A 14,803-nucleotide genomic window follows, 5' to 3' on the forward strand; every position below is an offset into this window, starting at 1 on the left:
CTACTGAAATTGGTGAGAGCTTTACCCAAGTATAAATGAAGTATGGACCTCAGACTCAGAGACACTGGTGACAGGGCAACCAGGCAGTATCTCAGAGGAGGTGGTTCCAAACTATATGTTAAGCAATTAAGTGGTGTTTGTTTCCTCCCACTGAGAATCCTCCAGAAGATATTTATCCTTTGCATGAGTTGGTTACTATGTGCTGTTTTCTACTGTATGTGAATAAAACAAGCATTATCTTCTTTTATTTTTAATTAAACAAAGGACTTCACAATGACTTTATATCTCAGACATTACTGGAAGGATGAGAGACTTTCATTTCGTAGTAACAAAAACAAAAGCATGACTTTTGATGGAAGACTGATAAAAAAGATCTGGGTACCTGATGTATTTTTTGTACACTCCAAAAGATCTTTCATCCATGATACAACTGTGGAAAATATCATGCTCCGAGTGTATCCTGATGGCAATGTACTCTTCAGTCTACGGTAAGAACAATAATACCTTTTTATAAGAAAATACTGGACTGCAATTGTTGACTGGTAGTCTGTACAGTGAGAAATTAATGGGAACATTTGCAGCTGAGATTCTGATACTGGACTGGCATTAATTCCTTGGCATCAGATACTGGGAATTGGTGGCCAGTGTACCAGTGGGAAAATAAATTTAGAATTGATAACATACAGATAACATATTTTTCTATCATTCATATATTATTTCCTGTTACAGGATTATGGTAATTTTTCTTCTGTTGTAAATAGAGCTGAAGTTTATCAAGTGTTAATTAATTGCTAGTGATTTTAGCAATATTGCAGTACTTTTACTGTTGAGTACAGTGAAGCCCAATATTATAAGCATTGGACAAAAGTGATGGATATTTTTTTCCCTGAGTCTTTTAAAACTGTCTGTCTCAGCTGTTTTAACCCTGGGACACCTGTAAACATGCACTGGCATTAATTGTAGCTCCAAGCAGGCATGGAGAGCAGGTTATTTGTGCCTGTATGAACAACATTGCAACGTTGCAGACTACAAGAAATTGGAAAGTGAAAAAACAGTTCCAGGACTGGAGCAGCAAGGTCGTTAAACGTGCCTGTCTTCCATCAGGACGTTATTGCTTTTCTTTAGGAAGCAGATTTGGATGATGTTGGAGGAATTTTAATGGAGAAATTTTCCACCTAGGGTAAAGGCCCTGAGGCCTGTGCATTGAAGAAATCACAGTTCTCCAGTTTGTTACTAATTAGGCCACTGCACAGTGGTGATACTTCATCTAATCTGGATAGTTTTGAAGATTTATTCAAGCACTTGAGATTTTGGCTATGTAATAATTGTTCCAGCAAGTAATGAGTTTATTTATACTCTCACAAAGACATACAGGAATCCTCAAAACTTGTGGATTATTTCAGGGGCATAAGCAGGAAGAGCAGGTGTCCTGTGATCTTTGTTTCCTTCTCTATGAGTTCTTACCAAAATGAGAAGTGGAGAAGGGGGTGATCCTAAGGCTGGTGAAACAAAATTTTAAAATTATTATGGTGAAACTGTGTTTCTATCGTCAGTGGTGTTAATATGTACGTTCCAAGAATCATAGAAGCATGGAATAATTTGAGTTGGAAGGGCCCTCTAAAGGTCATCTAGTCCAACCCCCCTGCAGGGACATCCTCAACTAGAGCAGGTTGCTCAGAGCCTTGTCAGGCTTCACCTTGAATTATCTCCAGGGAAGAGGTCTCAACTACCTCCCTGGGAAGCCTGTTCCAATTTTCCACTACTTTTTCTTAACATCCAATCTAAATCTACTCCACCCTAATTTAAAACCATTGCCCTTCATCCTATCACTACAGTCCCTTGAAAACAGTCCCTCTCCTCTTCCTTTAGGCCTCCTTCAGGTACTGGAAGGTCACTATTAGGTCTCCCCTGAGCCTTCTCTTCTCCAAGCTGAACACCTCAGCTCTCAGCCTGTCTTTGTGAGAGATGTGCTTCAGCTCCTTGATAATTTTCATGCCCCTCCTCTGGATCTGCTCCATCAGGTCCATGTCCTTCTTGTACTGAGGGCTCCAGAGCTGGATGCAGTACTCCAGGTGAGGTCTTACCAGAGCAAAGTGGCAGAATCATCTCTCTCAAATCTGAATGCCAGTTTTACATGCAGTGGGTAGATTATATTCCGAATACCTACGTGCAAGAAATCTGCATGTTCCACAGTTTTTCTTCAGTGACTAGCATCCTGGGTTTTATTGACACAAAGGGAAACAAATATCCAGATTTGTTGCCAAAATAGTCTTTTTTCCAATCAACATTTTTGTGTTGTTCCCCTGCTCCTTTATACAAGAGCTAAAAGATGGAAAAAACATCCATAGTTGGAAGTCTTATGCATGGTTACAAAGATGTAAACTCTTAAAGTTTCATTTCAAGCCAGTAAATTCTTACACTTCTGAAAATTCAGTAACAGTATTATTACCAATCACAAGTTTTTGAAGATCACTTATATTCCTAGTGTACACCTTATCAATTAAATCCCTGGAGGATTCAGTTTGGAGAAAACTGAAAAACTGAATTAAATCATCAAATGACATGCAAGCTATGACAAGAAAGGAAAACATGGCAATATTTGCCATATTTAAGTGGCTGCTTTTAGCCTTTTTGTTGTTTATTGGTTAAAATGTCAAGGGACATATACCTTCTAAACAAATGAGGAAAAGCAGGTGGAATGCAAAATAATATCATAGAATCATAGAATTTTCAGGCTTGGAGGGGACCTTTAAGATCATCCAGTTCCAACTCCCCTGCCATGGTCAGGGACACCTCCCACTAGATCAGGTTGCTCAGAGCCCTGTTCAGCCTGACCTTAAAAACTTCCAGGGACAGAGCTTCTACCACTTCTCTGGGCAACCTGTGCCAGTATTTCACCACCCTCATGGTGAAGAACTAATTGGTGAATATATCTTCATCTAGAGTTCCTTAAGCTTTTTAGTGTATAAGACATTTTCATGCTGTTGAAGAGGAGAGTAGGCTTCCAGAAACTGCATCTTATCTTTCTGTGCAATTAAATATTACAACATTCTATCTGGGAGAATAGCCCTTGGAATAGTGTTTGCTCTAATCTGTAATATGACCTACTTCAGTTTAGGAGAAGAATTGTTAATCTTCACTCCTGTCTATCTGCCTAAGTGTAACCCTTCAAAGCAAAATGTGTGGGGGGCTAAGGAAAGATCAGTAAAGGGTTTAAAGATTGAAGGTAATGTACTTAATAAAAAAGACTATTTGTGTTTTAAAAATATGGTACTCTTACTGATTTGGTTTTATGCGACTATCTTGAAGTCATATTAAAAGCATCTTAAAAAATTAGGAGAACTCCATGTTAGGATTCTAATTAGCCAGTTGGTTGGGGATCTCACAAAGATGTCTGCACAACCCTAAGAAAATACGTAATTTTTAATTTGATTTCTGTTTTTCTGTTCCTTTCTTTAGAATAACAGTTTCTGCTATGTGTTTCATGGATTTCAGTAGGTTTCCTCTGGACACTCAGAACTGTTCTTTAGAACTGGAAAGCTGTAAGTTTAACTCATACCTACTCTTATCAGTACTCCATGTTGTTTATAATACCTTTTTCACTTATTTTGATGTGTGACCTGAACCCTTCAACCTCGACATACTAAACTGTGCCAGTTCTAGATCTCTCCAGAACTCCGTGAGTTTTGGGAAGACAGAAAAACAATGATGCACCCTGCTTTGTTTGACTGGGTTGATTTCCAAGGCCTAAACCTAAAAATGATTCCTCTGTCAAAAATCATGGCGAATTTTCTGAAAAAATGCCTCAGCATTCAGGCAGTCTGCTTGGTGTGGCAGCTCCAGAGTTCCAGTCCCATGTGCAGTGTTACCCTAAGCATATTTCATGTGCCACATCTGTCAGGTAAGCTGCTGGCAGGGTATGGGATAGGGATGCATTTGGAACAAGCTGTAATGCAGCACTTGCAATTTTTTCCATGTCAACTAGCTGGCAAATACATGGAAAAAAAAAAAAAAAAAGTTTCTTTGGGGGTTTCCTAAATAGTTTGAGCGGTCTCCTATCCTTAAGAAAGAAAACAGAGGCCTTAATCACTATTCTAGCAGAAGAGCTGATTTAGTTTTTACTTTCTCATAGATGCATACAATGAAGATGATCTGATGTTATACTGGAAACATGGAAACAAGTCCCTGAGCACAGATGAGCACATCTCCCTCTCCCAGTTTTTCATCGAAGAATTCAGTGCTTCCAGTGGACTAGCTTTTTACAGCAGTACTGGTATAGTAAGCCCCTGTCATTAGAAGAGAGAAGCAGGACACAGTCATGCATGTCTTTCATGTTTAAATCTGCTGCTGGTAAATGACTGTCACTGCTGAGAGATCTCAGATAAAATGAGGTCTGTCAATCACACTGGTCTGTCAGGCTAGGTCCTTGGTTCTCTTTATATTACCAATATAGCATTTGCTTGACATTAGAAAAAGAGGCCATAATAATAATCGAAACTTAACATCTGACAAGAAAAAAAAAAAATGAAAAAAATGCCCAACAACCAAGTATATATTGTTGTAAGCTCTTTCAAAATTGTGATGCTTCTCTGAAAGCTACTGGAATGCTGGGTTTACAGGAATCTTTGGGTCCTGGTTATACAGAAAAGATTGAAAATTAAACACTAAAGGGTCAAGAACTAGAAACCAAACAAGGAATCCCGATGTGTTTTATTGTCTAAAATCTCTTCATGTTTGGAGCTGTAAAATGTCTTTAAAAGTCTACTAATTATGAGACCTATGCATGAGAGCATTTATAACTTGTTGAGGTCTAGGTCATGGTTTGATTAATGTTCCATGTTGTACATAAAGCTGCAGAAAAAAATCCCCTTATGTCAGTGCTACATTGCTTAAATACAGGTATCTGCCCCAGACGGTTTTTATTTCTCCCTGTAGATGTTGAACTATACTTTCTGGCAAACTGCACAAGGGTTTAGGAATTTATTATAGGCTTGATTTCATGAAAGATGGGCTTTATTTTCTTGGTATTTGTACATGCAATTAGAGATGTTTAAGTCCTTTCCTATGGAAGGGGTCTAACCATGTGTTTTTAACCAGATAAAACAGCATGCTTGCTATTGTACTTTCCAGTCTGAATCAGTTCTTGTCAGTGTGGATATTGCTCTTTGCATCAAGGAAGATAATAAAATAGAAATTTATAGAAATAAAAAATTAGAAAATAGAAAATTATTCCATCTATTATGATGAAGTACGTAACACTTTAGAAAGAAAAGCCTTCAAGATGTAAGGAAAGCTGCAAATAGATTTATTTACTGTATTTCATTTACACAATAGCTTCTTTTTGCATTAAAAAAAGAGCCATTCAGGTTTGCAGTAGCTGACATTGAACACAGGCATTCCAGTTTAAATTATCATGCAGCCTCAGCAGTGAGGAATTCATGGCTTGATCAGGTTCTTCATCCTTATCTGTTGGTTGTGTATGAGCTAAGAACAGTGTTCCAGCTTTCAAGAGCCCCTCTCGTGTGAGAAGAGAGTGAGTGATACCTCACTAGCATAACTATGCTTTGCTGAGAGCTATGTCAAATCTGTACTTGTTGCAAGAAGAAGGCTGGGATGTTTTCCACCAAGCTGCTATCACTATGTGGTGAAACTGGGTTCCAGGAGCTCAGATGGCTTCTTTCCACCTTGTAATTCTGATCAGAAGACACTTATGCCAGCAAATACAGCCTTGTACACAGCAGTGCAACCTCACACCACCACCCCTGTGCCCTGGCCTTTTCTACACTTTCACAACACCTTTGACTTTGTGAAGTGTAACTGCTTAACTCGTACATGCAGATGTTTTGATGATGACCTTATCATCAGAATAAAGGTGGAAGGAAAGAATTTTTTTAAGTTGCGGGGACTGCTGGAAAGTACCTGAATAATGCATGTGCCGCTTCTGTTATTTAGGCCACTGTCCTTTGTTGGCACACACTTTGCTTTGGCTTTGAGGTTTTGTTTCAGTCAGAAGGCTCCACATGGCTCTCGTTCTTTTATTTTACTGGAAGAAAATTACTACATGCAGACCCCAACCCCCGAAGTATGTAATAGTGGGGAATAATCAGCATAACTCAAATGGGAGCCATCTCCCTCTGGAGAGTCTTGGGCCAAAAATTGACAGAAATCCTGCTCACAAAGCAACTTTATGGGTTTTTTTTTTTAGGTTCTGCATATCCTTTTCTGTGAAGCTCAGTAAGTACACATGCGTTTGGAGTTCCCTGGCATCCAAAGGAGCAATAATTTCAATTAATTTTTGAGACAATAATTTTTAAAACCAAAAACCTTCTCCACAACCGAAACCACGTGGAGCATGTTTAATATTTTCTGGGTTTATTGTTGAGATATTCTTTTATAAAAAGGGGTTCTTTCTTATGGCATGACTCTCCAACACAGGTTCATTGATGGCTCTGTTTGTACTGGACAGATTTGGCAGATTTGTCTTTTGTCTTTTCTTCACTTCACTAGAAACTGATTTTCCTGCCATCGCAGGAGGCTTAGCATACATGTCTTGCTCCACAGACAGAACACGCCCCAAAATGCACTAGATGGCACCCTTTCCTCTAAAGTCAACGCTAGGCAAACAAACCTGTCTGACTGTAGGAAAAGAACTGCTTGTTGCATCGGTATTTATAGCATGAAAGAAGACAGGCAGGCCACATTTTGGGGAAGGCAGTGTGTTGGCTTCACTGTCCTAGTTGGACTGAACAATTATACTCTATATACTTGTTTTCAATTTTTTAACCTCAGTTACAGTATAAAGTATTTTATTTATGCAGTCATGATGCTTCACTTCCAAGGCAGCAATATTATTATAAGGTGTGATGGACAGTTTGTAAAGCAGTATATAAAGCCAAGGTGGTAGCAATACTCCTTAGGCATTTACTATTACTGATGTGGGTACATCACTCCTGCTGGAAGGAGTGGGCCTGTGAACTGAGCTCACAAATAACACATTTCTCTTCTCCTCCAACCTCCTCCTCTCTTTTTTCAATAGGTTGGTACAATCGACTTTTTATAAACTTTGCACTCCGGAGACATATTTTCTTTTTTCTGCTACAGTCCTATTTCCCAGCCATGCTGATGGTGATGCTGTCTTGGGTTTCATTTTGGATTGACAGACGAGCCGTTCCTGCCAGGGTATCACTAGGTAAACCTTTAACACACATTTTTTTTGGAAGTATGGAATGGATAAAGGAGTGGTTCTAAAGTTACCTTAGATTCCTAATTACACAGGACATGAGCAAGTATATCAAGTTGCATGAACAACCCTATTATTGCCATTGTTGTCACTACCACAAACTCCTTCAGTCAACATCTAAATTATTTGGAAATGGGATGTTTATTTGGACTGGCTTTGCAGTATTAGAAAACAGCTGACACAGGAAAAAAGGATGATTCTGCATATTTCTCTGTAGGTTTTTTTTCTTTTAAAGTCATTGTGTTGTTATTTCCCTCTCCGTAGCAAAGTAACAAGTAGTACCAGGTATTCAGATCCCTTCCCAAATCCATAGTTTAGGAGACATACTTAATAGGCACAGCTCAACATATCTAAAAATTTTGCTGCTCTGCTTTCTCTCTAGAAACATTTGATACCTTCCTAACAGCTTAACAACAGTTTCATGATTTGTCCTATGTAGCAAAGCCTTGCTTTTATAGGCACCTTGAAAATGTTTGCTTTGGTGCCTTAACTGTGAAAAGGCACACAGGCTTCTGTGGAAGGTGAGGAGTAAGTTGGGCATCTTTCTGCTTTTAAAGTTTTAGGTCTGAACACAGAACTCAGGAGAAAAAAAAAATAGTAATTACAGTGGGGTTTTTATAATATTTTTATTTTCCTCAGTGATGGATCTTTTGATACCATTTCAAGACTTCTGTTGGAATTTAATGTTAGTGGCCTTGGAATGGCTAAATTTTTTCAAAGATTAGCATCTTTGTGAAGATGTGATGGCAATTTTTAAAGATATCTACTGTAAAGATAATGCATATGACTCCTGCAACTCTTCTTTCTTCTCTTTTCTTCTGGGTTGATAGTCCCAGAAGCCAACTGTATGTTGCTGCATTTTTTAGAAAAGTAAAAATTTGAGAATCTTGTTTAAGAAATGAATTTTCATGTACGGAGAGAGCCCTCAATTTTTAATTACAGCTATGTCAATCTAATAAAAATAGGACTGTAGTTATTGTATATTCCTCTCTATTGGTACAGTCTAAAGCTATTAATGCATGAGATATAAATCCATTTGCTAGTCCAAAAAGAAAACATGGTAACCTCTAAATACTTCTATTACTGCATCTACCAATTAATTTTATTTATAAGAAATGTAACTCCATCTTTAAAAATATTTTTAAATTCTCACTAGGCCATCTGTAATAGTGTTCTACTAGGCCAATTAACCACAGTGGCAGTGGATTAAGGGTTGGACTTGATGATCTCAGAGGTCCTTTTCAACCCAGATGATTCTGTGATTCTGTAACGGTGCCAAGATGGTTTTGCTCATCATGTTCTTTAATTTATATATGGATTTCTCTAGAAGGCTACACATCAGGAGTTGTATAAATAACACACATTTTATTAGCATAAGCATACATAATATATAGACAATGTCAACAACATAGTTTAAAAAGCTTAGTTCCCTAGCCTAGAGTATACATATTTTAAATAAACACATTTGCTCTTACATGTTGTATTTCAAACTCCATCCTTCAACCTAAGGAACTTGCAGAGAGAGAGAGGGAAAATTCTTGTATGTTCAAGGGGACTTGAACAAGCATAAAAATGGAGAACAGCTATTGTGAGATGCAGCTAGAAGTTCATGGTATTCAGCCATGTGCTGCCCTCACAGATGTTTTTAACATGTTTTCACTTCCAGTGTTACATTTATTTCTTTAAAAGCAGGGTCTAGGAGGGGTGAGGGTGTTTGGTGAAGGGGTGAGGGTGTTTGGTGAGGGTGGGAGCAGGGGTGGGAGCAGGGTCCTCTAAGAGGCAAGACTGGAAAGATGAGGGTGAAATTCTGGACACACTGAAGTTAAATATATATATATATAGAGAGAGAGAAAGTATATTTATAAATTTCTTAGTTTCAATAAATAAAGCATTTTTTATGCTGGACTCTTTTTAGAGGGTCAAGGTGTTATGACAGAGACATACAATCTCACATAATGTTTTCAAAAAGTGCAATTTGGGAACAGGTTAGGAGTGAAATCTAGGATTCTTTAGTGATTCTCTAGGACAAGAAAGTGTGTAGCAGAAGCCTTGTCTCTGGGAAGACCACATACCCGTTTTCACCTCCCTATAGCAGCACCCAAAGCTGTTACAGAAATATGTTCCTTATGGTGCTGAATCACCAGTGCAGTGTCCCTGCTGTTTGTACCTGGTGTGCCACAGCACTAACTGCATGCACTGAGCAGAGGGATGATTTACTGGTTTCAGCATTGTATGTGATAGGTCCTTCATGGTTCACTCCACTTTTCAGAGCCTGTGCAATGAATTTACAGGCAGCATCAATCATATGCCCTCACAAAGCTGTGCTGTCCAAGCAATGGTGATGAGTTAAACAGAACCAAATGGCCATTATTATGATAACCTCCCCTTTTTCTTTGGCAGGTATAACTACAGTGCTGACAATGTCAACCATCATGACAGGAGTAAGTGCCTCAATGCCTCAAGTGTCTTACATAAAGGCTGTGGACGTTTATTTATGGACCAGCTTCCTTTTTGTCTTCCTGTCTGTCATCGAATATGCAGCAGTGAACTATCTCACCACAATTGAAGAGAGAAAGCAGCTCAAAAAAAGGGGCAAGGTAAAATCCTCTGTGTTTTGTTGCATTCAGAATGTGTCACAGAAGCCACAGAGTAATCCTGATACCACATTGTGATAACAGTACAGTAACCATGTCTGTGACTCCACACTGTATCTCACTTCTCTTTATTTGGCTGAAGGGAGGAAATGCATCATTCTCTCTTGAGATCTTGAGAAGGTGTGTGGCATCTCCTGATTATTTGTTTTTTCCTCCGTCAGCTCCCCCTCCCCCCCCCCAGAGGAAGGTAACCTTCATTCTCCAATATCTGTTGATCAAGGAATTTTTCCTCTCTGAAATATAACCCAGAATGCACTCATGCAGTATTCCCTCCAGCTTTCTGTGAAGAAAAGCCTGTTTCTCCCTCTCCTGCTTCACCATTTTCAATTATGAAAATGGGTTTGGTAGCTTTTTGTTCCATGGCCAGATGAATAACAAGGTCCTTTTTAGAAAAGCAGAAGCATTCACAAGTTAAAACATCTGCTTTCTATGAAACATTCACTTAAAACCCTTGTTTCAAGAATACTTCTCCATGCAAACTCATTTGTTTAAATGTCATAAGGGGAAAAAAACACAAAAAGGGCGTATATGTTGCTCACATGATTTAATAATCCTGTCAAAATAACTCTCATGGAAATGCTTGAAGTTATTTCCCACAACTTCAGCAATGCAGTCCTACAAGAGAGACAGAGCTTGATTTTTCCCTTTCAGAAGCTGCAATAATCAATCAGATGTGTGTTTTATTGCACGTAAACCTGCCTTGCTCATGCCCTGCCTCAGTGGGCAGGCCCCACAGGTAGCAATACTGAGGTAGTTCTCCAGTTCTCCCTGTTCTCTATATGCTCTCCACACAGGGGACAACACTGAAGCTTTTTTTATTTTCTATTTTATTAATTTATAATTTACTAAAATGGCCCCTGCTAGACGCGGAGTAACTATTCTTTGTTGCCAGGCCTCAGGAATGTATAGTATTGATGCAGTGCAAGCAATGGCTTTCGACGGCTGCTTTCGTGACACAGATGTGGACATGAGCCCAGCTGCTTTCTCAGACCGCTGTGAAGAAAATGAGACTCGGGCACGCACAGCCAGCGACTCCAATGTGGACACAGCTCGCATAAAAAGGAAGAGATCTTTGAAGGGAAACGTGGGCAGAATTATTTTACAGAACAATCACGTTATTGACACATATTCTAGGATTATATTTCCCAGTGTGTATATTGTGTTTAACTTTTTTTACTGGGGTTTGTACATATGAAATAAAATCATTATAAGCTAGAGGTTATTTTGCATACGGGGCGGGGGGTAGCTTTGTTCTTTAAATTAATGCAGCAGCGGTAGAGGAAAGGGTTAAAAGTTTCTGAAACTGACTTCTGCATCATACCAAGGTTGGATTGGTTAGCAGCAGAACACTTAATGAAAAAATCTCACAAGCCTGTTTTCGTTTTGCAATTGGACTGTGCAATGCTTTGTGTGGACAATCTAATGGACACGCTACTATTGCAGTAGCATAAAAACAGCGTGCTTACTAAGGGAGCCCTTCATCACACACCTAAGCAGACAGCAGCTCCCACCTCAAGTATTATCCAGTCTTTATCTACACTCCAACCATTCCTATTTAATCAGCCTTTCTGTTTGTTCTCTACTTGTGGTCCATTTTAGTAGGCAATCAGCGCCAATCATCCTCAAATAGCTCCTATCCTTATTTCACTTGCTGCAGTTACATTTTGCTAGGCAACCCTTATGCACCTCAGCAGCCTTTGTCCTCAGATGATAACTAGGGGGGAAGTGATTATGGCTTAGCAGTGGAACAGGGACCAGCAGGAAGCTAGAAGCAAAGCTGATGGGGCTTTGTACATTGTGCACCATCAACACCCCAAGAAAAACCCTCACCCTGTCAGCTGTCCCTGACTTTCCACAGGACCATTGGGAAGGGCCTCTATTTTGGAGAAATCTTTATCACTAATCCCTGAGGCAGCACAGGAACAATGTCCCAGACCTGATGCACTTGGTGTCCTAGAGCCACCTCCCAGGTGCGTGACAAGCATCACCTGCACAAGCTGTGCTCCTCATGGGACACCCGCACTGTGCTGCCGCAGGTGCCCCTGCTGATTACAGACCTGCTTTCTGCGTAACTGTTCATTTCAGAAATACAGGCATTGAGCCAGAGATTTTAGAAAAGAAAAACAAACTATGTCTTAAGCAGATTCTTGCTCTTCTGCTTTACGCTACATGCATGAGTGTGGGGGTTTGCCCCTCTCCCCTTCCCGTTGGCTTTTGAGATGGAATGTTACAGTGAGGAGAAGCTACGTATGCCTACTTGCAGCATTGATCCCCAGCACTGTGTAATACCACACTGAGACACACAGGAAACAAACCAAAGCACCTGTAGCAAAACAGAGCCATATACAGGAATCCTGACAGTCCCAGCTAAATCCTGCATGGTAATAATAACCTTAAGTTCAGGCTAAGGAGGTTGAATTAAGGATATTCTGGGACACATAGAAGAAGTGTTCATGGCTCCGGAAAAGAATCAAGATTATTTTTGCAACTTTCCCAAATAAGGAGAATTTTTCACTTAAATTCCTATGGTTTGTCTGTCATTTAATGGGGTGAGTTTATATTTACAAAGTCAGTTCAAAATTATAAACTGTAGTGGCAAGAAATGTCACACGGTAAATGTTTGGTCATTGCTTGGTGAACACTAGGAAATGGAAATAAATTTGGAAGGCTGAACCACTCACTCTCTGGTTTATTTCATTTTCCTGCTCCAATGTGGTTTGCTTATAACATGGTGATGTCTCTTACTCTTTGAAAAAGCTGCATTTGACAAGCTCCCAGTTACACAGCTGGAGAAGCTGATGAAACACTGCATGCTGGGTGATGGAAATCTGATGGAGTGAGCGGGTGCTTTGGCAGCCATTTCGCTGCCAAATGATCAGAGCTAAGATGGCTTTGATACACTTCCAGGAAATTCTGTCATGGGAAGTAGAACCATACCGGGAATGACAATGCTGGGAACGAAAAGCCAAAGGACATGCAGGCTTTGGCAACAGCAGCAACATACTAGACCTCAAACTGAGCAAATGTGTAATACAGATAAATAAAAAAAAAATACCACGATATCCTTGTTACTGCACTGTCATTGTGGAGGCATCCTGCACACATGTTCCAGATTGCTTGAGAAGATCCTAATTGATCCAGATGTTTGGCCTAAACTTTTCACATGAACTAACTTAACACCATTGTTTTCACATTATTTTAATCTGCCTTAAGAGGTGTGTGTTCTGTAGCCAACAGCAAATCCTTAGCCTCCAAAATAATAAAAAAAACCCACCCATGTGCTTCTTGACCCAAACCAGCTCCCTCTTCTGAATTTCTTACAGGACCTGCAGCAACAAAGTCTCTGCAGCACAGCATGCAGAAGCCCCGTGTGGGCTGTCCAGCAAGCAGGCCCACACATGGAAGTGTGGAGGAAAAGAGATTCCTGCCTGCATTTACCTTCCAGGCACATCCTATACAGCTGCCTGGGATTTGCACAGCTTGCTTCGATGGAGGAAACTCTTTGGTTACTATGCGGCTGTGAATGTAACCATAGGCAAAGTGTTCTCCAAATGGAGAGTACTATGTAGAAAGATAATGAAGAAGATTTGCATGTTATGATCATCAAACTTAACTGTGTGCTTTTACAGTGAAGCTTATAATTTTTACCTTCTTCATGCAGTGGCAGGGATGATGATGCCAGGATCAGTTATGCACGACAAAGCCACCGCTTGTATAAATAGTGAAAAACAACAAACAGTATTTAAATACATTTTTCTTGTTTTGAGGGCTTTAGAGGGCTGATTGAAACTCACATGATCCTCTTCTGAAGCGTGTGTTATCTTCCAGAAGGGGATGGTAATAAATACTTCCAATCAATTTGTCTAGACAGACCAGCATGGAAGTATTTTAAAAAGTATTCTCAAGTATTCCCCATTCCTGTTATTTGTGGTTGGTTTGCAGCCAGTCAAATGTGAGGCTCTAACTGCGTGTATCGAAAGTTAAAACATCACAGCTATTACGTAAATACATATTTATTTGAGGATTCACCCTACTGGTATTCAACCAGTTATACTGAGAGTACTTGGTGGATTTCTGTAACAAATAACAGCTTGTAAAGGCTTCTGGGACCAGCTGAGGTGCAGGATGTGGCTTCCCTATTTTTAGCATCTGCTGCTACACCCATGTCTGTTAAGAAAACATCCTGTAAGTGTTAATGTAGGTGATGCAAACTTTTAAGTGTTCACTCTCCAAAGCTTTCTAATTCTCATGAAAGAAGTAAGCAGAATTTCATACCAGTGACCTGTTTTTCAGAGAGCAAAAGACCTGTATGCCTTTGAATATCTGCACTACAGGTGAGTGTTTACACTAAAATATTCACAATTTAATAAATTTTGCAAAGTCCCCTGAATGATAAGTGACAGTGTGATGAAGTAAAAATGGGTCAGCATTAGAAAGAAGAGAATGTCTTGTCTTTGACAGTCACAGCCCAATAAACAAAACAAAACAAAACAAACAAAAAAAAAAAAGCTTTACAAAGAAACTTAAAAATTTGTACACATTTGCACATTTGTCCACTTAGGATAACCTGAGGATTCACCCCTGCCAAAATATCTTCTCTGGTAACTAAGCCATATATGCTGATTAATCTATATTTAATCATCAAGTGGCCATGGTGTCTTGATCAGATGTCCAGATGGCAAAAGAACAGGCAACGAACAGGATGAGTGGCTTTTGCCTTTTTCTATTCACCCTGCTTTTTTTTTGTTTTTGTTTTTTTCTTGTGCATTGTTTTTTGCCAGTTTCTCTACTCAGTATGCAGGAGTTTGCTGGATGCATTAATGAACGCAGAACCCACTGGAACCATACAATGTCTGTTCCAAAAGATCCAGCTAGTGCCAGGGAAGCTGGAGTTATTACTGTATTAATA

General features: G+C 39.5%; 1 protein-coding gene across 2 annotated transcripts in view; it reads left to right on the forward strand.

The window, feature by feature from the left end:
* GABRR3 (gamma-aminobutyric acid type A receptor subunit rho3) overlaps positions 1-12,575 on the forward strand; it is a 38,019-nt gene extending 25,444 nt beyond the window's left edge. For both annotated transcript variants that reach the window (XM_071756839.1, XM_071756830.1), the window contains 6 exons: positions 265-488; positions 3,460-3,542; positions 4,133-4,273; positions 7,037-7,189; positions 9,641-9,837; positions 10,787-12,575. In XM_071756839.1, the coding sequence (XP_071612940.1) occupies positions 265-488; positions 3,460-3,542; positions 4,133-4,273; positions 7,037-7,189; positions 9,641-9,837; positions 10,787-11,089 (1,101 nt within the window). In that variant the 3' untranslated portion in view covers positions 11,090-12,575. The remainder of the gene's footprint in view (positions 1-264; positions 489-3,459; positions 3,543-4,132; positions 4,274-7,036; positions 7,190-9,640; positions 9,838-10,786) is intronic.
* The last annotated feature ends 2,228 nt before the right edge of the window (positions 12,576-14,803 follow it).

Source organism: Heliangelus exortis, chromosome 1, assembly GCF_036169615.1.
Source record: "Heliangelus exortis chromosome 1, bHelExo1.hap1, whole genome shotgun sequence".
Lineage (NCBI taxonomy): Eukaryota > Metazoa > Chordata > Aves > Apodiformes > Trochilidae > Heliangelus > Heliangelus exortis.